Here is a 23555-nt window from a genome sequence, read left to right on the forward strand (position 1 = left end):
CATACAAGAACTTTCATAAGATATATTTAGTTGGATATATTAAGAAGGACTTCCTAATGGAACATCCTCCTACCGGAAGTGTGCGGGGGGAATAGCTCTACACCACCATGCAAGACCTGTACACCTCTGTGCAGCTGACCCAGCTGATACAACCTCTGCCGTTAGTGGGTCTTTCCAGCACACTTAAAGGCACATGATCTCATGAACAGCAGCCTCATGACCCTCTTTTCGGTTCTCAGGCAAGGCAGCCTCTCCTTCACTGGCGACATCTCGTGCCTTGTCCAGAGACTTGTGTAATGATCACACAGTCTAATAGGCTTTTACACTTGTCGAACCAGTCATTGGTCCTATGTTTCCACTGCGTCCTTGTGACCATTAATGTGGTTCTGCTCCTAACTCGGGCTCAATTATGCCAAGGGGCCTATGAGAAAAAAATACTTCAGGTTCAACAAGGCTAGTTTTTCCCACTTCTAGTGGATTAAGTTCTAGAGAGTACGCAGAGAGCTTCTGCTACATACATGGGTTGCTGATGGTGAACCGCTTCGCTTAGATGCTCATTATTTTAAACATTATTTGAGTCACGAGTGAACATTTTGTGTTCCGCAACTTTTGAAGACCATCAGTAGTTGAAAATTTGGATCTACATGATTACATTGAGAATATTTTCTCAAAGACGATTGTCGATTTTCTTACCAATGACATTTCACCACAAATATATGCCCCCCTCACAGCCCCTCCTCAGTTTAGTCATTACCCTGACCCACCCGTGCATATATTTGCAGCATAATTTATTTTAAAAAACAGTTGAAATCGGCTTCGACAAAATACCCTGCAAATCTACGTACACTGAACATGTAAAAGCCGGGAGAGCCACCCTAGTGGAAAATCCTCCCGCATAGGGAGCACAGGCTACGAATTCCAAAGGCAGTGCATGGATCCATTCCAGGGAACATCCTCTTATGCATTGTGCTGCTATTCCTGGATGTACAGCAAAGCGATATAAAAAACTTGTAGGACACCTTAACCATGATTGTGGGGCTGAGGAAAACTGGAGCGTGAAGGACAATTCACGACACAGCAATATATGCATTGAAGAAAGGTTAGATGGCGATATGGGTGGAGAACCTTGACGCAGGTAAGAGCTACCTGGAGGGGAGGAGGGCAAATCTGTGATTTCCAAACCGCAGGGCTGCAGAGGTGACTGGTGGGGAGATAGTGAGTCTGTTTGGGGAGAAAGGGTGTATCTTAAGGCCTCTGAATTGGGGACACGGTAGGGCTATAGCTGGAAAACATTCTGTTTACAGATGGTTTCTTGAGCAAGAGCTTTGCCATGGCACCAAAACAGCGCATTAAGTATAGGGAGTAGTTACTGGTATGCGCCTGGAGTGCAAGGTTAAATAAAACTGGGATTTCTGACTAGGATGAGCAGTAGGACACACTTTGAGCTGTCTGTTGGACAACAAGAAGACATCTAACAAGCCTGAAGGGATTGTGTTGCTGGTGGGGGCGGGATAAAGCTCAAACCACACAAAAAGGTGGAAAAAACAATAATTGTTAGACTAAAATTGTAACCGAATGTGGGTCTGGACAGCAAGGCACTATGGGAACTATTAAATGTAATGAAAGCCTCAGTGTCCAATCTCCTCCAAGGATGTGTGAATTGACCTGCGAACTGCAGGTGACCCTCAGTACCATGGCAGGCATTCCATCACTGAATTATTTCCCTGCTAGGGACACTCCGAATGAGCAGCACTATGACCCCTACTTCTTCCGGAGGCTGGTGACTGTAAAGCGCCACGGAAGGAGGGGGCGTCAAGCACATGAGGATGATGATGACAAGATACTTACAGTCTTAGATGCTTCTAGATTTGCGTTCTGTCTCCGGAGGTCCGCCTTTATAAACCCTAAGAGAAAAAAGCACAAGTGGAAAAGCTGAGACAGGTGGCTGCTGAGAGAAACTGGATCGCAAAGCCTGGCACAAAACCAACAATAAGAAGTGTAAAATAGCAGTTCACTTTGGAGAAGGAACAAGTCAACACACAGGGAAGATGGGTAGTGTGCCTTAGGGGTGGGGGCAAGAGCCAACAGGCACCGGGGGCAGGAGAACAGGTCATGAGGATAAGGGACTACATGCGTGGGGTGGAGGAGATGGTCCTCACAGCATGGGGGACAGAGCAAAATGTTCTGGGGATATCAAGAGACTGGCAGGGAGGCGCACGGGAGAGGAGACAGGCCAAGAGGGTCAGGGGGAGGGGAGACTGGCTAAGCGATGAAGGAAGGAGAGGAGACGGGCCAACCGGCACAGATAGGAGGAGATAGGCAGCACCCACAGAGGTCTAGCACAGCAACGCAACACTGCAATGCTCAAGCAGCACTGAGAAGGCACTACTAACATGAAGCCTAAACTACTGAAAGGAGTTGAAAGGGCACCAGCGGAAACAAGTGTACTCCTGCAGGTTTGAATCGCAAAGTATTCAAGCTCTCAGCCACCAGCTGGCCACATCACGAATACTACAAGTCCCAAAAGCCTAAGGGAGGGTGAATGTCAAAAAGCATGGCTTCTATGTGAGGACAGTAGATCAGTGCAAGTCCCCTAGTGGGCCACATGTTCTCTGGTATGCAGGACTAGGGCTTCTTGAGAGGTCAGCTGACACTTGGTGTGGTTTCCCCACACATCGGCTGATTGGCTGCCAACTTCCAGATTCTGTGTAGTGCTTAGCAGGACCCATTTCTATACGTTCTTCTATTGCGAGGTTGCTTTTTCACCAGAATACGTTTAGCAAGGAGCGAGTTCTTTGTAAGTCTCACTTCCTTGTCTCTCTGGGACATGGGCATATTGTGAATACCACCTTAACCTGGTTTCCACCGCCACCCCCATAGAACGAAACGCTTGGTCTCATGTAGCTAGTGTGCTTCCTGTACCTTAAATGGAACTCGTTATCATCATTGTAACTTATTTACCCACAATCTATGTCTCTTTACAATTCACAAAGCACAGACTCCCCCCATCACCTAATGACAGGACTAACACCTAGTGGACATAACTTAATGATATGCATAGCCAGTCAACGCACATTGATCGATTGGTTTATTTATTTATAGAGCGCCTTACACCAAGGCACTGTACATTGGCACAACTCATACAGTGAACAACAACAAACATTGGGAGCAAATGTTTGTTATGCACATCCATGCATAAGCAGAGCAGCCCCATTCCTTGGCCTGATGGAGCATCCTCGCTATGTTCTTTCAATAAAATGCAGCAGGTAAGATTAAATGCCCTGGTGATGGCAAAGGGGTTTTTGATAGAATGGTGTAGCTGGGGACAACATGTGGGTAGATTTCACAGAATTAGGTTAATAAGAGCAGGGTAGAAACAAAAGCCAGTATTGGACAGCAAGGAAGTTAGGAAGGGCCAACTCTTGCTGCATGGGGAACCCACTGCCTGCAGAATACGGATACTGGATCCCTAGTAAACAGCCCACCCATGTCGCGTAATGGAAAATTCCTGTTGGGCTCTGCTAGAATGAGCATGGAATTCGTACTCCGTATGTGACCCCTGAAAAAAAGAACACTGCAGAACTCAGGAAGTTCACCACCTCCTAATAGCAGTCGAGATTGCTGCGTACACCAATTCCCCTCGGTCCACTTATTACCAGGGCTGGCCTTAGCTCTGGCAGCGCCCGCAGTGACGAAACAAACATTTGGCAAATACCCACCCCTGCCAAAGCATGGAGAGGCTTGGAGGGGAGGCGCCAAATGTGGGGTTCCTCTGCTAAATCGAGTGCCGCTGCAAAACCAGCATGGGGCCGCCTATTGAAATGAAAAGCACCCTGCTCCCATGCTGGAGTGCCCAGCGCTAGCACGAGAGTGGAGCGCATTAAATTTCAATAGGGCACCTTCACCACAACAGCTCGGTGTGAAGCCCTTGAAAGACTTCCCCGAGCTGGCGTGGTAGGGGGGCTAATGTGGCGATCCGGGCAATCACCCGGGTCACTTAGGCCTAAAGCCAGCCCAGTTTATAAGGTTAAAAAAATAATTGATCACGGATGTAAACCATGTGTCATGTCCAGATGAAGTCTGATTTGCATGACACTCATCATATAATGGCTCACTCATCCGAGGAAGTTACAGAAACACATGCATGAAGGCAGTGATCCTTACAAGTAAATCATTCAAACAACTTTTCAGAAAAGAGCAGGCGGTTATGCAAAACCATCTTGAAGCAGTGAAAGGTGGTGCAAGGTTCAGATACGCGCATGGCATGGTGCACGCTGATGCACCTTGTAGAGGTTATGGTGACATGGAAAAAGCTCCCGGTGGAAAGAAGCTTGTGCTTGCAAGATGCCATACCTGTGAAATGACTGTATTTAGATCCCCCCGGAGTAGGCATATCAACTGGAGAAGACATGTGGAGACGACCAAGAATTGCCCAATAGACTCTCTGGTACTGGGGAAAAGAAACTGTGTTGCCTTTGGCACCAGTCCCTGCCTAACAGATCTTGCAAATATTCCTTTAATCGCCAACAGTTTTTGAAGACAGTCATTATCTGACCCGCTTCCCCTCTATCCCCCAGAGCTACAGTAGAAGACTTTCTAGCCGCCACCAGACTGTCTAAATTCCCCAAGGATAGACCGCCCAGGGAACAAGGGAATTTCTGCAGCAATGTAGAGCCCAGTTTCTAATCCCCTACATGCTATCGTGGTTGCCACACGTTGAGAGAAAGAAAAGACACAGGATGTCACAATATGTCTTAGGCTCTCCATTTCTGAATTACCCTACTTTTGACTAGAGCATGTCTAAAGTTGCCTGTATGCAAGACCACCTAACCCAACTCCTCACTGCTGCATTTCTGAGGTAGTTCCCTTCTTAAGTCCCTCAACTGCCAACAGAAATTCTCACACACACTTTGTTTTTATTGCTTTAATTGATTACTATTTTTTAGCAAGTATCAAACATTCCATTCAATGTTATGTTATGAAATGAAATTCAAAACAAAACAGTACAGAAACGGTTAAAATGCACAAAAGTTGCAATGGAGGATTCCTTAAGGTCAAACATCTAATCCCTCTGTGTTTGTTGGAGTGTTTTGTTCACATATGAAGTCTTTTCTCCACTCATCGGAGTGGTCCACCAGTCCTCCGCATCAAGGGAGGAAAACCTTGACGTCAGCTGACCGAGTTGTTCCGTCCTCTCTCCAGTTAGACCTGTGCAGAGTAGCAAAAGGTGTTTCAGTGTTTCAAAGCTTACTTCCGCTCCACGAAATCAGCATGGATTCCGGTTGGATTTGGCTCGGGTTGCGAGGACTTAGTTTGTTGGGAGCAGGTTGAGACAAGCTCTAAGAAATTGATATCGATAGAGTCCATTAGGAAACTGTGCTAGGTAACCTGGGAGTACATTCAGTTTTCGTGTCTCTACCGTAAAGTGAGCGGCTGATTTATAGTGTGCGGCGCTTGCAAGGGTAGATATCCATTGGTTCTCTCCTAGCTTCGTATATACTCTTGTCAGGTTTGATTTGAGATCATCTACGGTGCATTCAATTTCACTAAGTTTGTCTCTATTGTTTCTTGTCCAATTATTTAGGGTTATGCTGGACTCTGCTGTTAGTTCTTTATTTATAATTTCCAAAATCAAAGCCAGAGAGGGTAGAAGACATTTTCTATAGAAGGCCAAGCTGTTCGATTCTACTGTGGCTTTTAAGGAAGGGAGCCAGAGCTCTCGGCGAATGATCTGGATCGGTGTAGACATGGAAAGACCCAAGACCCTTTGCCAGATAAGTCCCTCGAGTCGAGGCCAAAGTTTGTTCGAGATGTTTAGCATTGCCTGCGCTCTGTATTTCAGCGACGGAACCACCTTTGATTTGTAATAATTCACCACTGGCAATATGGAGAAACAACCACATTTCCTGTTCAGAGCCACTGCTTGGCTGGCCAGTGTTTTAGTTCTCTCTTGGAGATGTAACTAAACCATACTCCTAGGCACTTGAACAATATAACTTGTTCGACTGGTGTGTGGCCAAGGAACCATTTCAGATTATCTTTGTGCTTTTTCGTTTTTTCAAAGTATATTATTTTCGTTTTTCCTACCAAGTCCTGAACCAAGTCGTCGGCGTACAGTAAACGGTTTAACTAGACGCCTCCTACAGTTGGTGGAAAACATCGGAGCGAGGCCTGTGGCTGCTTGATGTCTGCCAAAAAGAAGTTGCACAGGGCTGGTGCCATTGGGCACCCTTGCTTTACTCCTCTTATATGACATTTTATTTGTATCATGCTTGTACACACGAGTTTCAGGGCACGACGAGGCAAGGGAGGGGAACAAAGGAGGACCAAACATCGATCTTACTAGGCCCAGTGACATTGAGAACGCACAAGTGCAGGGGAGAAGGTAAGGGGAAAGTGCAAAGGAGAGGGGAGAGGTGGAAAGTGCTGAGCAAGGGATAAAAACAACAATTGGTAGTGCAGCTAGCAGGGTGGCAGCAAGTGCGTGGTTTAAGGCACAGACAAGGGGTGCCTGATAAGTGCAGGTAGGGGGACTGTAGGGTTGCAGATAAAGACCCAAGTGCAAGGGTTGCCAGGAGCAGTGCGGATGAGTGGCTGGGTGGGCGGGGACCTGGGCCCGAAGTCACAGGTTAGCCAGGTGCACAGATCCGGGGCAGACAGAACAGCAGAGAAGAGAAAGAGCGAACGCGGAAGCAAAAAGGAAGGTATTGAAGTGCTACCGGAACCGGAGATGGTTCTACTCAAGTTTCAGAGGGACAGGGAGGCTGTTCCAGAGGGAGGGCCCAGCCAAGGAACGAGATCTACCCCCAACTTGTTGCTTGGAGAAGTTGGAGGAACGAAGAGCTCGAGTGGGAAGGTATTCACGGAGGGAGAGTTGAAGGTATTATGGACCCAGGCCCCAGACAGCCTTGTGGACAATGCAGAGGGTCTTGAATTTAACCCTTGCAGCCACTGGGAGCCAATGAAGAGGTTTCAGGGCTGGAGAGATCAGATCCCAGAGCTTGAGGCCAAGGACAAGTCTCGCAGTCCTGTTCTGGAGGAGTTGCAGAGGGCGGAGAGTAGAAGCAGGCATATTTAGTAAGAGGCTGTTGCAGTAGTCCAGCCTAGAGAGAACCAGAGCTCTAGAGACAGTAAGCTTCTGGGGGAAGAAGAGGAAAGGAAGAATATCTCTGAGGAGGTGCAGTTGATAGTTTGACTTCTTAGAGACATCAGAGATGTGAGGAGAAAAGGAGAGTGTGGAGTCGAGGATGACCCCGAGGTTCTTAACCTCGCAGATGGGAGCAGGAAGAGGGCCAAGGGAGGCCAGCCAGAGAGTGACCGGAAAGGAGGGTGCAGGTGTGCCAATGAGGAGAATCTCCGTCTTACTGGCATTAAGGCAGAGATCATTAGCGGCACACCATTCCTGGATGGCAGACAGTCAGAGTTGAGGGACGGAGGGAGGGAGAAGAGGTGGCCGAGGGAAGCCTGAAAACAAGCAGAGTGTCATCCGCATAGCACTGAAAGTTGGAACAGAGAGCGGCAATACGGTGGGCGAGGGGTACCAGGTATTGGTTGAACAGGCAGGGCGAGAGGTTAGACCCATGGGGGACACCACAAGTAGAGAGTGAGATGGAGGAAAAGGAAGGACCCAAGTTGGACCTGGGAGGGTCGATCAGAGAGGAAAGAGGTCAGCCAGGCCAGGGCCTGATCGGTGATACCCTGGTTATCACAGAGGTTATCTTGCGGTTGGAATTTTAGCTGATAAGAGACCCGACCGGTGCAGCCGGACTTTAATGGTCGTCTCAGAGTGCAATGCGATCAGAGGCTCCTGTATGGGTTGAAGGCAATTCTGGGCAGCCAGTTTTTCCCACAGGTGTTGTGGCTTCACTTGATCGAATGCTTCGACGAAGTCCACAAAAATCCTTGGTTTGCCCTCCCGCACTCTTCCTTTCAGCAAGCTGAGGAGTAGTATATTTACAGCTGTGCTGATGCCTTTGACAAAGCTGGTTTGAAAAGGATCTTTGCCCCCTTCCGCATAGGACCAGTCTTGCAGCCGCTGTAGGAGTAGTGAGACAAAAATATTTCCGATAACATCCAGAAGTGCGATAGTTGTTCAGGTTTTCTCCCTCCACCTTTTTGAAAATTGGGACCACCATCGCCTTCTTCCAGGAGCTCGGAATCCAATGTGTTTGGGTAATTTGAACGAAAAGTTGATGGATGAATTTAGCCCATTCCTCTGGGTGTTCTTTTAGCATGGAGTTTGTTAAACCATCAGTACCAGGTGCCCGCAAGATATTTAGTCTCTGGATTATCCCCTTAATATCTTGTACATCTTGCGAGTTGTCCCAGGGTCCAATCATGCTTGTTAAAACTGAGGAGTCAGCAGAGATCTTATTATCACTGAAGAGTTTTGACAAGTGATTTATCCAATCCTGCTCACAGACACTATTCAGCTGCAGATCAACAGAATTGCCTGCAGCTGACTTGACCAATGTCCAGAAATCTTTGACTTCCGTCCACAGATCACTTTCAGCATTGTTTTGGCGTCATGTCAGAACATTATTGATCTGTACGAAAGCAGCCATTGTTTGTATATCTTGCCAGCCATAATTGCTTTTATTTGGTCGTCCGGGTGGTTTGATTTCTTTGCTACTCGTCTAGCTTTTCTCAAAACTTTATTTTTCCTACAAGCAATGCATCGAAGACGTGAGCTCTATTTATAGGCTGGAGGTGTGGGCCCTGTTTTTTTGTGCGGTATAGTTCGAAGAGGTGGTTGTATTCTACCTTAGAACCCTCATAGACGAAATCTGTTGTTAGTTTGTCAATAGCTGACTTAACCATTTTTCATCTGGTTCCTCCATTACATTCAGTCACTACAACAGACATTTTGTGCCTATCGCCAGCCACCGCAGCGGACGGACCATTCCATGTACAGCAGGTTATGGTCCTGTTAGCTGTCACCACCACTTTGAACAGTCCGGCGAATGAGAGGAGGTTCTTAGATCCAAAGATATAATAAATTACAGATGACCATTCCCCTCTCCCCCAGATTGCCTGTGGCAGAAGGTCCCCCTTGATTTGGCCGTTTAACATGTGCATATCTCTTGAGGTCATGAGCGACAACCATGCAGAGCCTCTTGCTGCCCATGCACTCCTTGCTTTGGGCCCGCCTGTTGATTGATCATCCCTTCCATATCTTGTGTTTAAATCACCACGTAGGATGATATACGGAGTATGCTGGTTCATGTATGCATCATCAATCATGTTGGCCGTTACGTCTATAAAGGTCTCATTGGAAATAGCCTGTGGGTTCTATTAGAGGTTAGATGGTTTATTTTGGACTTGTAAATTCTCAGGAAGATTCCACCCTACCAGCAGTTCATGAGCAAATAAGTTGGAAGAAATTGTTTTTAGAAAGTTTAGGTCGCTCCCATATTTTACTGCAGTCAATAGACGTGAAGTAGGTCTCCCTTTTTTTGCCTTTTGCTGCTGGAGATGAGTTTGTATCCATCGAGTGCAGGTTTTTCACATAACCAGGTCTCCTGAAAACACAACAGGTCGTAATCTCCCAAGTTCACGTCGCTCGTTTCTGTCAGATGATTAAAACCTCTGGTGTTCCACGAGGCCATCTTTAGACGTGTAGTTGGAATCCTCTACAGGTTCGTACAGGCTCTCTTTGCAAAGAGGTGAGAGGGCTTCTTGGGTGGCTACGCGTGTGCATGGTTCGCTAAGGCACTTCGGAGCCTGCACCAATTAGGTGGTTTTCTACCTTGTTCAGAGTCCTGAGTAGTCATTCCGACCTTTCTGCCTTGGCCTAATGAATGGTCCGATAAGATAGTCACACTGAAGTTGGGCCCCGGAACTTCAGGCACTCGACCCATCCCCAGGGGATCTAGGAAGCGGTGTGTTTCTTGTGATGTTCTTAGGTCTGCTCTTCTCTGGGAAACAGGTATGTTGTCTCTTCCCGCACTCCCTATATCCCTCCGGGTTGTCGCTTCTTGGTCTGGTGATGGGTTGGCGGTACTTTCACCTGTGTTAGATCGAAGCCCAGCATTAGCAAACTCTTGGCTGCGTCTGTCAACATGCCCTTAACCACAGGTGAAGTTATGTGGAGGAATATGCTGTTGGTGCGTTGTTCGTCCCCAAATTCGATAATCTTCAGGTCCTCCGACATTACTTGTCTCAGATTTGGGATGTAGTGGAAAAGTTCTGTTGAGTATGAGGTCATCCTATTTATCTAAGATTTGCTCAGGTTTCATGGAATGCACACTAGTACCTTTAGTTCTCACAGGTTTAATCATGGGATTTTGTGAGATTGTGTAAACCTCCCTAGTTGACCTCTTGTCCGGTGTTCTTCTCATAACCGGTGGGCTTTGTCGGATTGAAATTACATCAACAGTGATATTGGAATTATTTTCCCTCTCTGGGTTTTTCCGTCTGGGGATTGGGTTTTGAGCAAGGGGGGCCGAGGCCCTGTTCCAACTTTTTTCTAGTGGGTTGTAGGCCTGATTTTCTATGCTTGTAGTTTTAATCAGAAGATGGTCTCTTTAGCTCACGAGGATCTACAAGGTTTAGTTTCCCCAACGCTCTCTTTCTTTTCTCTGACAAAATTAGGAAAGACTGGGAGCAAGAATCTGAGCATGGCATTGGCATGTTGTTGACATTAGCAGGCTTAGACTGAATAATCTGAGGTCTTTTGCCCTCCCTAACTAGTTCCGATTGCAAATATTCAATTGAGTACAGGGATAAATTCATCAGGTCGTGTAACGTAGGACTTACTTCTTTGTCTTTAGGAGAGTGTTCCATGGGCTCCACGTCTCCTGAACGAACGACAGTAGGGGTGGTTTGAAGGTATGCAGAATTTTAACCATTCATCCTTTCCGGGGGCTGGTTTTGGCACTGCTTCCGGACCTGGTTCTGGATGGTTGGCTTTGGTGTGAGGCGTCAATGATGTGCTTGAAGTCTTTGCCTACTTCAATGTTACATCTTTACCAATATTGCTCTTCTTCGACCTCTGAGAGACGATAGAGAAATCCAGATTGGTTAAGCCTGATGATTGCGGGTCATCTTTCTGGATTCATTCTGCCTCCTTCTCCATTAACACGCATTGCCCCTTAAGTGCTTCTAAACGGCCGGTGGAGGCATCCCCCGTCAATGATTTTGTGTAGCTGGAATTAACGGTAGCCCTTTCTTCACCACTTGGATCGACTTGCTTGTAAACCCATGGTAGAGTCTGTGTGGCTTGTGGGCGCATTATGAGAGGACCAAGGGTTTCCGTTGATCTAGAGATTTTAGGATAAAGTTGTGAAATTCCTGTGTTGTGATGTCTTGATTCATTAGCACCGATGTAACCTTCCACGAACCTAAGTTTGAAATGCATCATCGCCATCAGTGTAGTGCGGTCCTTTAGTGTGTCGTTCATTGACTCAGAGTTTGGTAAAAGGTGCTAGGGCAATGGTTAGTGTTAGCATCATTGTTCGCAAGTCTGGTTTGGTTTTTCTAACAGGCGATTGCGTTTTCTCTGCCCATTTGCTGTTTTCCAGTATATGTGAGGTGAAGAGATGCAGGGAGGAATAGGACGTGGTAGTTGGATTTTGGGAATCCTGACATGCTCAGCTTGGATGAATTTGTCAGTCACAGTCAGGAGTGAAGAATCCAATTCACACGGTCGTTGACCACTTCTGGGGGGCGGAGGGCCCAGCGGGAGCCCCTGCATCTTCTTTCCTCTCTGTTAAAAACTTAATTCTTGGAGCCCTATATAGATGTTTCCAAGGCTCAGGCACTTTGGCCTTGACTACTACATTGTGGCGAGATCAAGTCTGGTTTTCCTCGGGACTGTTGCTAGACGATATATTACCTCTGCCATATGGGCCTCTGTGAGATCTTTGTTACCCCCACTCTCCTCCTCTTCATGTGTGAATAAAGTGGGGGGAGGCTGTAGGCTGTTGTAGGGCTTGCTGTATTTGATTCGGTCTGGGTTGAGACGTCTTGTTTTGGTCGGGATTAGTGGAGCTGAAGAACTCACGTTCAGTGCCACAGTCTCCTTGTCCCCAGGCTCAGGGCCGTCACCCATAGCTTCCTGGGTAATGTCCTCTATTCCCTCCAGCATTTCAGCATCCGACAGTTCGGTTAGGTTAATGTTTCTCTGCGTTTTAGGGTGAAAGAAAGCTGACATTTTTGTGCCTAGTCTGCTTCCTTTTGGAATTACTTTACGGTATGTTCTTGAAAGGTGTGTTGGTTTCACCCCTTTTCCGGCGTCTGATTTAGGGTGGAGGGACCAGGGAAAAACGGTTGTCTTTTTTATAATCCGTGCATCTGCTTGATTTTGAACACTAATCAGGTCCGGTGCTAATGTTTTATTTTTTTCAATTATCTTTCCGGTCATCACTCGTGCTTGTGCTCGGTTTACGGAGATTTTTAGATCCATAAGTAAGACCCTGCGGGCAATGTAAGGGATGCCCTTCCTCGTGTCGGCTCATTATGGGGCAGCTGATTACCCCTTGTGGTCCATGTCGCAGACTGCATCGCCAAAGACCAGGATGGTTGGGTGACCTTTTGGTCTTGGTGGGGAGGCCTCCTATGCGGTGTCCAGGTCGAATGGATAGGGGCTGTGTACCTGGGCCTGAACTGAAATCTGTGTTTTACTGTATATTGGAGCAGCCACGATGGCGCTGTGGTCCACAGTTTGATGGTCTTCTCCTCCATGACCAGAAGCCCCCCTCTGTCCTTTTGGGCTGCAAAGCTCCCACTGTGTCCAGTTGAGTTGCTTCTGAATCAACTGCTGAGTTCCCTTTCTTCACGCTGTTTGAGCAATGGTAAGGTGTCTTCAACCCAGCCCTTAACAACCAGCGGCCATATGAGGTTCGTGCTCGGGCCAACTTCTGTCCCAAATACAAATGGTTCCAAGTGTGCTGAAGCACAAGAAGGCTTTGGGGAATTCTGGCTATGAATCTCGTTCGATGTGGGAATAGTGCTCACTTGAGTAGTTGAGTCATGCAGCGACGTGTAAGATGGTCATTGGATAGTTGTTAATGTGGGAGTCCGTGGGACTGGGTTAGGGAATGGGGTCAGGGAGATATTTATTGTAAACATTTTAGAAGGTTGCTTACCCACTGAAATTGTTGCCTCACCCTTGGGGGCGGGGGCGTGGTCGTCATCATTGCTGTATTTTGGAAGGGGCAGGGGGTCATCTTTCCGCAACCTGGAATTCCGTAGGTTCCAACCCTCCTCCATCCCGCTCGCTGCCTTGCGTCTTCTAGTCTGCACGGACTGTGCAAACTGATCAACTCGCCGGCCGCTCTGCGGCGACAGTGAGGTTGTATGTACAGCTCCTCCTCCATTCTGCAGCACGACAGCCAGGGAAAAGAGACTGGGTTGACTGTGCAGACTCATCAACTAGCCGTCAACTCCACACTGTATATTTGCATTCCATGAATTCTGCTCACGGTACCCCATTACATTATACTCTTCTGAGATTACTGGCAGAGATGTTTCATCTTGGTTTACATATTTGCACGATGCCAGCCCCCTACCTGCACTTCCCGACTGCCTCTGCCCTATGTGGTGCAGATCAAGCAACAGCACGTGGGTTGCTTGAGAGAGCACCCAGTTCTTATGCAGTGTCTGCAGAATAGTGTCCTGTCTCATTTAGAGTCTATGTCTACCTGTGTTCAGTATCCTAACAGCCCCTGGTTTCCAGGTGCCGAGAAATGTATCCCTTCTGGGGCTAGTGGAATCTGCTTAGATCACATGCTGTGCATAGATTAGCGAGCAGTCGAAGAAGGAGGTGGGATGTGAGAAGGTTCATGGGCGAATAAATGTCTTCGAACCGCTTGTCCCACTTGTGTATCTGTCTTGCCACTCGCTGTGCCAGGAAGCTTGGCCAGCTGCACTCATGGCCGGCGCCGCTAGCAAAAGGCGTGTATCCTAAAACAATCTGGTAAACTAGCCCGGGACGAGTAGTCATCCTGCATAGGCCATGCTGGGAAAAGTTACTGTGATCTTCCCCCCGATGCCATTTTAAACTGTGGTTTTGTAATGAAGGGTCCCGCACACACTGCATCAGGATTGAAAGGAGTGAGACGCACCAGATGCAGCTTCAATTAATTATTGAAAGTTAGCGCTGAAATGTAGACACTTCAAAGCTCCCCGTTGGGTTTCAAACTGCTTCCTGCAAAGTGAGTGAATCACAAAACCTCTCTTTAAACTTTGGAATGCCAACTATACTAAATGATTGCTTGTTAAATGCAGAAAAACAGGTTTGCATTTTTTGTGGCAATGCACATTTCTGTCACAACACACGCAGCAGGAATCTGCAAGCCAGCGTCAAACAATGTCTAAAAGCAGGTGACTGTCGCACAGAAACATCCGGTCCTTGTCTTTGATCTTAAAAGTGTAATAGCGCATGCCGAAAATCACAGCCACTTCAACGTCCTCAATGAAATGTCAAGTAATCAGCCAGTCCTGTCTTTCAGGCTCACGTCATACTGCATCCTGGTCATCCGAGTGCAAGAGAACCTGTTCGGATCAGCTAGGGGGGGGCAAAAGCGTGCGTTTCTGCGCGCGGCTTCATCAGCGCCCGCGTCCCTCCAGGCAGGTTTCATGAGGAAAGTGCTCGGCGCAGCGGCACTAGCGCGCGTGGGCTTTTTAATGGTCATACTCTGCACGTGGCATGCAGATCGCGGCTCTGTGGGAAAGCAAGGGTACACTAAAGTGTCCACGGCACATTAGTAAACAAGAGCACTTCATGAAAACCTTAAGCTGCCATTAGTGGACACTCCCAAGTGTCACGTGCTCATGCCTTGGAATTCGGTTTTAAATTGTACTGTAGGCTCCCCCACCTCCCGCCCCCAAAAATGAATGCTGGCTGCGCCACTGTTGCCACCCGGAGCACAATGTGAGGGAGCGCCGTGTTCCGTGTTATTTGCAAGATTAGCAGCTTTGCAGAGGCCCGCCAGGGCCCTGCAGGCCCAGGCCCAGGCCGTGATGCTCGTCTCCCCCTCAGTCTACTGTGAAGTGTCGCTTCAGATCCATTTAGCAAAACCCAAGAGCGTGCTCTTCTTCACCTTGTTCTGATGCACATGGCTTGGATACATCCGTCATATGCCCCCCACGACCCCCGTCTCGTGGACTGTGGCCTAAGAGTGCAAGCATATCCCCGATGAGCAGTGTCCTTCCCACACACTGAGAACGGGACACTGCTGCAACCTTGTAGTGCCAAGAGGGCACAGATGGGGCCACACTAGAATGGCGAGGCGCTGTTGCAAGAAATAACCTACATTCTCGGATCTTAAACTTAAAGCACTCACAGGGTGTTCCGGTGGATTTGAAGCAGAGCCGTGTGGGAGGGGCTCCGAAAGGCTGACTGAGTTACTGAACACACTATTTGACACATAGTCTAGCCTAACTTTCAAGGTAACATAGACCGAGCAGTAAGGCGGGCTTCAGGAGATATGGGGCTGCGGGGAGGGGATTTGCGGGGGAGTTATCCCTACAGTTAACCACATATAAAACAATCAAATAATAAGTCCACTAAAAATGTACTAATTTATTAATAGTGCCTGTCCGCCATTCAGGCATGGTGGTCAGCGAACAATCTCCATCTCAATGCCAGTAAGACAGAAATCCTCCTCATAGGGACACCTGTGCCCTCTTCTCCTCCTACCATTTGGTCACCCTCTTTGGGCCCTCTAACCCCCACCATCCTGTGAGGCCAAAAACCTTGGGGTCATCTTCGACTCCACTCTCTCCTTCACCCGTCACATCGTGGACCTTACCAAAAAGTCCCATTTCCAGCTCCACCTCCTCAGAGGCATTCTTCCTTTTCTCCCCTTCCCCCAGAAGCTCAATGTCTACAGCGCTTTGGTCCCATCTAGGCTGGACTAATGCAACAGCCTCTTCCTCAACCTGCCTCTCTCCTCTCTTCACCCCCTCCAGCTAATCCAGAACAGGACTGCAAGTCTTATCCTGGGCCTCAAGCCCAGGGACCGTATCTCTCCAGCCCTACAATCTCTCCACTGGCTCCCGGTGGCTGCAAGGATCAAATTCAAGACCTTCTACACAACGCTTTCTGAGGCCTGGGACCACGCTATCTTCAACTTTCCCCTCCCTAAACACTCCCCTGCTAGAGCCCCATGCACGTCTAATTCCAACTTTCCGACTGTCAAACGTTTCTCTGAGCAGAGAGTGGGGGCAGATCTCTCTCTGCAGCTGGTGCCTCCCTTTGGAACAGCCTCCACGCCCCTCTTAGATTTGAGCTGGACCTCCTTAAGTTCCAGAAACTGCAAAAAAACTCTGCTCTTCTCTACCTCTTTCCCACTTCCCCTTCCTTGCTAATCGCCCCACTACTGCCGTGACCGGTGGCCTGATCCTCATGAACTCCACATGCTCCCAGGCCCTTCATCCCAGTCATTACCAGCCGACCCACTGCACTGAGGGCCTCTGCCTGGTGGCTACGCATACCACGCCCGAGAGCTGCCTGTACTAGCACTGAGCCTAACGTGCTCCTCCTGGCTCCACTTCACACTTCCCTCTTGGGCCCTCCTCCAGCACTGGTCCACTTCTTTGCTCGCCCTTTAGATCCCCCCCTCTCCTGCACTTCTCATTAACGCACTTCCACGGCTGAATGCCACAAGGCCTAGTAGGACCACGACTGTACATATATTGCTGCTTTTTTGTTTCTTGCCACGGTTATTATTTCCCCTGTTCCCTTCCCATTTGCCTTGTGGCACTTTGAAACACAATCCTGTTGTATAAAGTACCTTACAAATGATCAATAAAATACAATACATTAGTCCTTTAACACAGCAAGCAGGCACAATCTAAAAAAAAAGCATATATCATCGAAAGACAAAAAACTCATACACAGCTGGGGGTCTCAAACTGAGACAGCCTACACTTTACACTGGTAACACAGCAAACCAACAACCTTATACCCTGACTTATAATTATAAAGCAGACACCAAACTTTAGCAGTCCTTCCCAGTCAGGTACGTAGGTCATGTGCCTTAAAGAGTCCAAGTTCCAGTTAAAGGGATGGTCTAGTAAAAATTTTTATTTCAAAAATAGATAGGCCACATTAAAAAAAAATACTAGCATCCTCCGTTTTAAAACTTCCTATGTAAAATTTTGAGCTATTCAAGCTCAAAATTCGAAAAAGCAAGCACAGGGGCACCGCCATTTTGTGAAATGGAGGCCCTCCTGTGCTGGCTTTTGCGGCACTAATGAAGGAAAAGCCAGCCAGCTGTAGTAAACAAAGTCTACCGCTGGGCGGCTTTCCCTTCATTAGTGCCGGGACTCGGAGGACGCGGACCGGAGACCAGAGCTGGAAAGCTGCAGCTGAATCTCGGTAAGTGCTATTTATTTTTTTTACAAAAAATAAGCACTAGCTGCGGTTTTTTTTCTAAGTTTTCCGGGCTGGAGGAGCCCGGAAAACTTAGAAATAAAACCGCAGCTTTAAAAACGTTGTATTTATGTTTGCGGTCGCTTTTGAAGCGACCGCAAACATAAATACAACGTTATTGTGTTGGAAAACGCTGCGGTTTTTCGTTCCAAGTTTCTCAGGCTCCTCCGGCTCGGAGGAGCCTGAGAAACTTGGAAAGAAAAACCGCAGCGTTTTCCAACACAACCGCATGTGTTTCTGCCTGCTGTGGCTATCACTTTGGGTCTCCGGTGCTCCCAGGGGAGCACCGGAGACCCAAAGTGAAAGCCACAGCAGGCAGAAACACACGCGGTTGTGTTTACATGCCACGTAGTGTTTCTACCTGCAGCTGATTTCCCATTTGGGGCTCTCGGGCTCCCCGTGGGGAGCCCGAGAGCCCCAAATGGGAAATGCTACGCAGTCTGCCTGAATCTGCTTTTCCATTTGGGGCTCTCGGGCTCCCCGTGGGGAGCCCGAGAGCCCCAAATGGAAAAGCAGATTCAGGCAGACACAACGCTGTTGTTTTCCGCAACGCTGCGTTGTGTCTGCCTGAATCTGCTTTTCCATTTGGGGCTCTCGGGCTCCCCGTGGGAGCCCGAGAGCCCCAAATGGTAAAGCAGATTCAGGCAGACACAACACGGTTGTGTTGGAAAACGCTGCGGTTTTAAAACCGCAGCGTTTTCCAACACAATAACGTTGTATTTATGTTTGCGGTCGCTTTACATAAATACAACGTTTTTAAAGCTGCAGTTTTATTTCTAAGTTTTCCGGGCTAAAAAATCCGCAGCTAGTGCTTATTTTTTGTAAAAATAAATAAATAGCACTTACCGAGATTCAGCTGCAGCTTTCCTGCTCTGGTCTCCGGTCCGCGTCCTCCGAGTCCCGGCACTAACGAAGGGAAAGCCACCCAGCGGTAGACTTTGTTTACTACAGCTGGCTGGCTTTTCCTTCATTAGTGCCGCAAAAGCCAGCACAGGAGGGCCTCCATTTCACAAAATGGCGGCGCCCTTGTGCTTGCTTTTGAGCTTAAATATCTCAAAATTTTACATAGGAAGTTTTAAAACGGAGGATGCTAGTATTTTTTTTTTAATGTGGGCTATCTATTTTTGAAATACAAATGTTTACTAGACCATGCCCTTAAGTACCTGAGAGGGGGTAGGAAGTCTCAAGGGTTCCCTGCACACGCTTTGGCAAAACCAACACATTGGTGAAAGATTCTACATTAAAAACCCCTTTGGTTTTGGTAGGTAAGTGGGGCACTCTGAATCCCACCACATTAGGTGCTTCCCTAGTGGGGGGGTTCTTGACTAGAACTTCACCAATCACAGCTAGGCAATGGTGTGTCAGGGAGAGGACTACGAAAACAGGTAAATACACTTGAGCCCCTTAACCGATTTTCCAAGTGACCGCCCCGAGGGTACTCAGTCACTGGAGACACTTGCTTCAGGATTTGGTCCCGTGGATGGAGGTCCACGAGTCTGCGTGCAGTGGCTGAGGATTGTGTCAGGACTGGGTCCTGTTCTGGGATGGCTCCAACAGACTTGGCTGCTGGACCGGCCAGACAGCACAGGAAGTCAGCCACAGCAGCACCCACGACATGAAGAGATCCCCCAGGACACAGCAGCAGAAGGGCAGCAGTAAAGAAACCCCCGTCAGGGGTCAGCCTGTGGGAAATGTGGCAGTGGTCAAGATCCAGCTGCAGGCAGGCCCCTCGTCATCCAGGACAGCAGCAGCAGGAAGGGTGATCTTAGGCCTCAAGTCAATGACCTGTGGAGCCCAAAGCTTCAGCTTGGAACAGCAACTAATGCAGAGCAGAGGGCAGCCTTGCAGATGCTAGGCAACCCGCAGGATGGTCCTGGGACACTTCAGACGTCTTCTCATTGTGGGCCTCTACTCTAGTGGTCTGGACCGATTGTGCCCACAAGTCTAAAGGTCTAAGAACAGTTCAGGTTCTTATGTGTTTGCAGCAAGGGCAGCAGGACTTCACGGGACATGGCTTTGGGAATGCTGGTTATTCATAGCAGCATCCTTTCTGGGTCTTCACCGCAGGTTCTTCTTCTTTGGGGCCTTGGCTCCAGTGGCGAACTGAGGAACAACTGAAGGATTCCCTCCTCTTATGCAAAATGCAGGCTGAGGCTGCCCCCAGCCAACCAATGGCAATGACCTGGACAATTCAAAGAGTTATGGGCTTCCCAGTCATGAACAGCCTGAAACCGAAGTACCCCTGCAGCACTTCACTGTAAGGTGATGTGTGTAACATCAAAAACACATCAGGAAAGGGGACACAGCCTCTCGGCACTGGTGCCATAAGGGATGACGAGTGTCCCAGGAAAGTGAAGCAAAAAGGCTTTACTTACTGCCAAAGTCAGATCAGGGATCAAGACATAGCAGAAAAGAGCTTGGGGTTCCAACTCGGTGCAGTACTGAATGGTTGTTCATGCTGCCACAGCACCTGCATTGCACTGCTGGGACAAGGCTGCGGTATTATAGTTATAGCAGGGCCCTAATGGAGCCCTATAGGACTAGCCAAGAACCGGCTGAGCAGTCGCTGTGCTGCTTAATAGAAGCCATTTGCTCTGTTGCCTGGAAGCACCCATCAAACACCATTACACATATAAAAGTTGGTATTGTGTGCTACATTGACAAAAAGATCATTAGAGAGCAACATCATCGGCTAAATTGCCTTGTGCTATTACAGTGCAAACGCAATCTAACCAACAAAAGCAAACAAAGTGTGTTTATGGTTGCAATAAATTACAGAACACCAATAATCAACTTCAATACATACTTTAATAGCAATATATAATAACTATGCAGTATGTGTTCAGAACATGCCCTTAGGGTGCAGTTGACCATTACAAATATAATTAGCCATGTGGGTACAGGTACTGAATATTGTCAATAATAACCAATAGCTGAGTGTGCATTGTGCTGTCAAGAGCGAGAATAAAAGACATTAAATGTCATTCAAATATAGGAGAATAGTACTGGGACTTGACATATTTAATTAAAAGGCCTAATATTACAATGCAAGCATGGAATACCTGGTCCACCTAAGATAGGCCCTTTGGATGTTATATGTTTGTCCTATACTGCGTGTAGCTGGTACGGGACGCAAGAGTAAGAGGGCAAAGAAAGTGTTTCATGTCCTCGGCCTCTGAATGGCAAAATGGGCAATACATGCTAGCACCTTTTCCTATACTGGGGTAAATGCAGCAACTAGTAATATACTCAACCTGAATTTAACGTAAAGGAACTTTGCAAAAAAAAAAGGAAGTAAAGGGTGGGAGTGGGGATCGGGGGGATGGTATAGGAGTGCAATTTCAGTTCGCTCAACCTCTGGATCAACTTCACTTCCATGGAGAAAATATTCACCCCTGTTGGAATAATGCAGTATACGAATTTCAACCGTGCACCAATTTCAACAGCGCCACTAATTTCAACAGAGACAGTGTGCAGCAGTTTAAAATGATGCTAACGTTGCAGCATGTGTTGTGTGTGATTTAGGATACAAGTACTGAAGTGTGGCATTGAGGGTAAACTAAAGAGGGGGTTGATTTGGGTGCTTAGCCTAGTGCAGTGTAGGGTATTAGCAATGAAACTATTAACAATACTAATTTTGAACAATACTGACATTAATAACTAGACTGGGACCAGAGTGGGTTTGCTTAGGCCATAGGCCGTGTTGCATGCTGCAGGTGCGTGAACATTCACGCTGCAATGGTAGCTTAGGAAATAAATACAAGAATTGAAAGATGAACAGCAGTGTATTTGGCAGATGCTGGATTCAGAGAACAGTGTGACAGTTGAACGTGTGTTGGAAAGAGCAGTTTCATTGTTCAGGCTAGTGCAAGCCCGGAAACAGAAAGGAAGTGTTGTTTCACATTTTGGTGGCGTGTTGGGCAAAATTGCTGTGCAAAGGTCATTAAGACCAGAAAAGGCTGGAAAGTTACTGGGGGTGTTGGCTAAAAGGGTGGTGGCGATTGACCAGAGGCATCATTCACGACATCACAATGGTATCTGAAAATGGGTGAAGAAACAAAGAATCCATACAAAAATGTAGGTAGATGGGAGGTGAACGGAGGAGAGCTGAAAAGTTGAGGGGAGGAGAGGGAAAAGGATTGGACACGCCAAGAGCACAAACAGAGAAGAAATGGGAGAAAAAAAAATGAAGGAGCATAAGCGGGAGGCTGAAGCTTGGCTGAGGACTCACTGTAAACCTGGAGGCGGCAGATCGTGGGAGTGAGATAGCAGCTGTAAAAAAAGTGCCCGTCAGTGCAGGCCGAGTCTTCAGACATTAACATGTTGGTAAGTATAGGTGATCAAAAAAAAAATAATTAGGGCACCTCCCGTAGTGTAATTAGTAAAGTGTCAAACTGGACACAGAAAGGGCAAGAACCCATTTGTTCTCGAGGTACCGAAGGCCAAATGTGTTTGCCCGTGCGCAAATGGTAACTTGTTGAGAAAGGCGGGTATTTTCAGGAGAGCTCCAATTTGTCTGTTATACTTCCAAGGTTCAGTATAAAGAATGCATGTCTTTTGCCAAGCTTACTAATGAGTAGGTAGTTTCACTTAAGAGAAATCACTGTCCTTGGGTGGGCGTTATCAAGGGAGATGAAAAGTATGCCATCATAAATGTGAGTATAAACGTACTGAGGAATTATGAAAGCTGCCTTTTTGCAAATTGGATACTGAGGACAGTGGGTACATGGAATTGGAGGTCACATTCCTTACATGGTGAAGGGGTACAGAGTGAAAATGTCTTATTATTTCCGACATTAACAAATATTGCTTTAGAAAGACTGTGCTTAGACCGCTCAGTGCAGTCTTCCTAAAGCAAACTGTCACGCCCCTGCTGCATACAAGTCCACGCAGGGACCAAAAGGCACGTCCAAGCCTGACAGAAGCCATGCAGGTTGACACATGGAAGTGGGGAGCGTGTGTGTGTGTGTGTGCATGCGTGCGCATGTACATGTATGTTTCTGTTGGTGCTAGCGACGGGAGTGGTGGGGCGGGTACAGAAGCGAACGGTGGGGAGCAAAGGTGGGGGTTGAGGGGGTGAAATCCCCCCTAAACAAAGAGTAAAAGAGCGGGATAGGCGGGGAAGGAGGTCAGTCAGAAACTAAGAGAAATGTCAATATTGAGGGTTGCACCAAAAGCAGCCGGAAAAAAAAAACTTGTGTGCGGCCATCAATTTTCAAGAATTTCACATAGAACCAGTTAAGGTACTAAATGGGGATTTGAGATTGTGTGGCTTTCCAAACCATATTTGTTTTTCTTCCAATGCAAGGTTTATTTTCCTGTGATTTGCATATGTTCAATGAAAATATAACACTGATGTTTTCTCTGCTGTAGATTTTTCTTCTGTTCTGCTGAAAGAGTATAAAGGTGCCCGAAGGCATACGTATGAACACCTGTGTGGTAGTTTGTTATTGTGTGGCCTAGTCATTGTACAATATATAGAGTTGAAGTCTGGTGTATACAGTACAGTCGGTGTGAAAATCTAGTGTGCCGAGTGCAGAAAAAAGCCTTGTAATTCACTAGCCAGGAATCCCAGAATAAAAGCATAGTAGTAAATGGGTGGCAAATAAACATTTTTCACGCCCATTAGATAAATTACCTTTATTATCAAATGTTGCCCACATACTTCCTTGTAACCATTTCCCAAATCGGATTTTGCAATCAAATTAGTAGATGGAGTGATCAGGAACCCAAGCTTTCTTGCCATATCTCGAATGTCCCACATCCCATCTATCGAGAAACAACCCAGGCTTTCTTGCCATACATGTCTCACAGGCCCCACATGCTATCTATGGAGGAGCAACCCAGGCTTTCTTGCCATACATATCTCACAGGCCCCACATGCTATCTATGGAGGAGCAACCCAGGCTTTCTTGCCATACATATCTCACAGGCCCCACATCCCATCTATGGAGGAGCAACCCAGGCTTTCTTGCCATACATATCTCACATCCCCCACATCCCACCTTATGGAGGAGCAGCCCAGGCTTTCTTGCCATACATGTCTCACAGGACCCACATGCTATCTATGGAGGAGCAACCCAGGCTTTCTTGCCATACATATCTCACAGGCCCCACATGCTATCTACATGCCCCACATCCTATCTATGGAGGAGCAACCCAGGCTTTCTTGCCA

General features: G+C 47.5%; 1 protein-coding gene across 2 annotated transcripts in view; it reads right to left on the minus strand.

Moving 5' to 3' along the window:
* FLVCR2 (FLVCR choline and putative heme transporter 2) overlaps positions 1-23555 on the minus strand; it is a 322375-nt gene that overhangs the window by 35890 nt on the left and 262930 nt on the right. For both annotated transcript variants that reach the window (XM_069638046.1, XM_069638045.1), the window contains one exon: positions 1849-1904. In XM_069638046.1, the coding sequence (XP_069494147.1) occupies positions 1849-1904 (56 nt within the window). The remainder of the gene's footprint in view (positions 1-1848; positions 1905-23555) is intronic.

This window comes from Ambystoma mexicanum, chromosome 14 (assembly GCF_040938575.1).
Source record: "Ambystoma mexicanum isolate Mex_15411 chromosome 14, UKY_AmexF1_1, whole genome shotgun sequence".
Lineage (NCBI taxonomy): Eukaryota > Metazoa > Chordata > Amphibia > Caudata > Ambystomatidae > Ambystoma > Ambystoma mexicanum.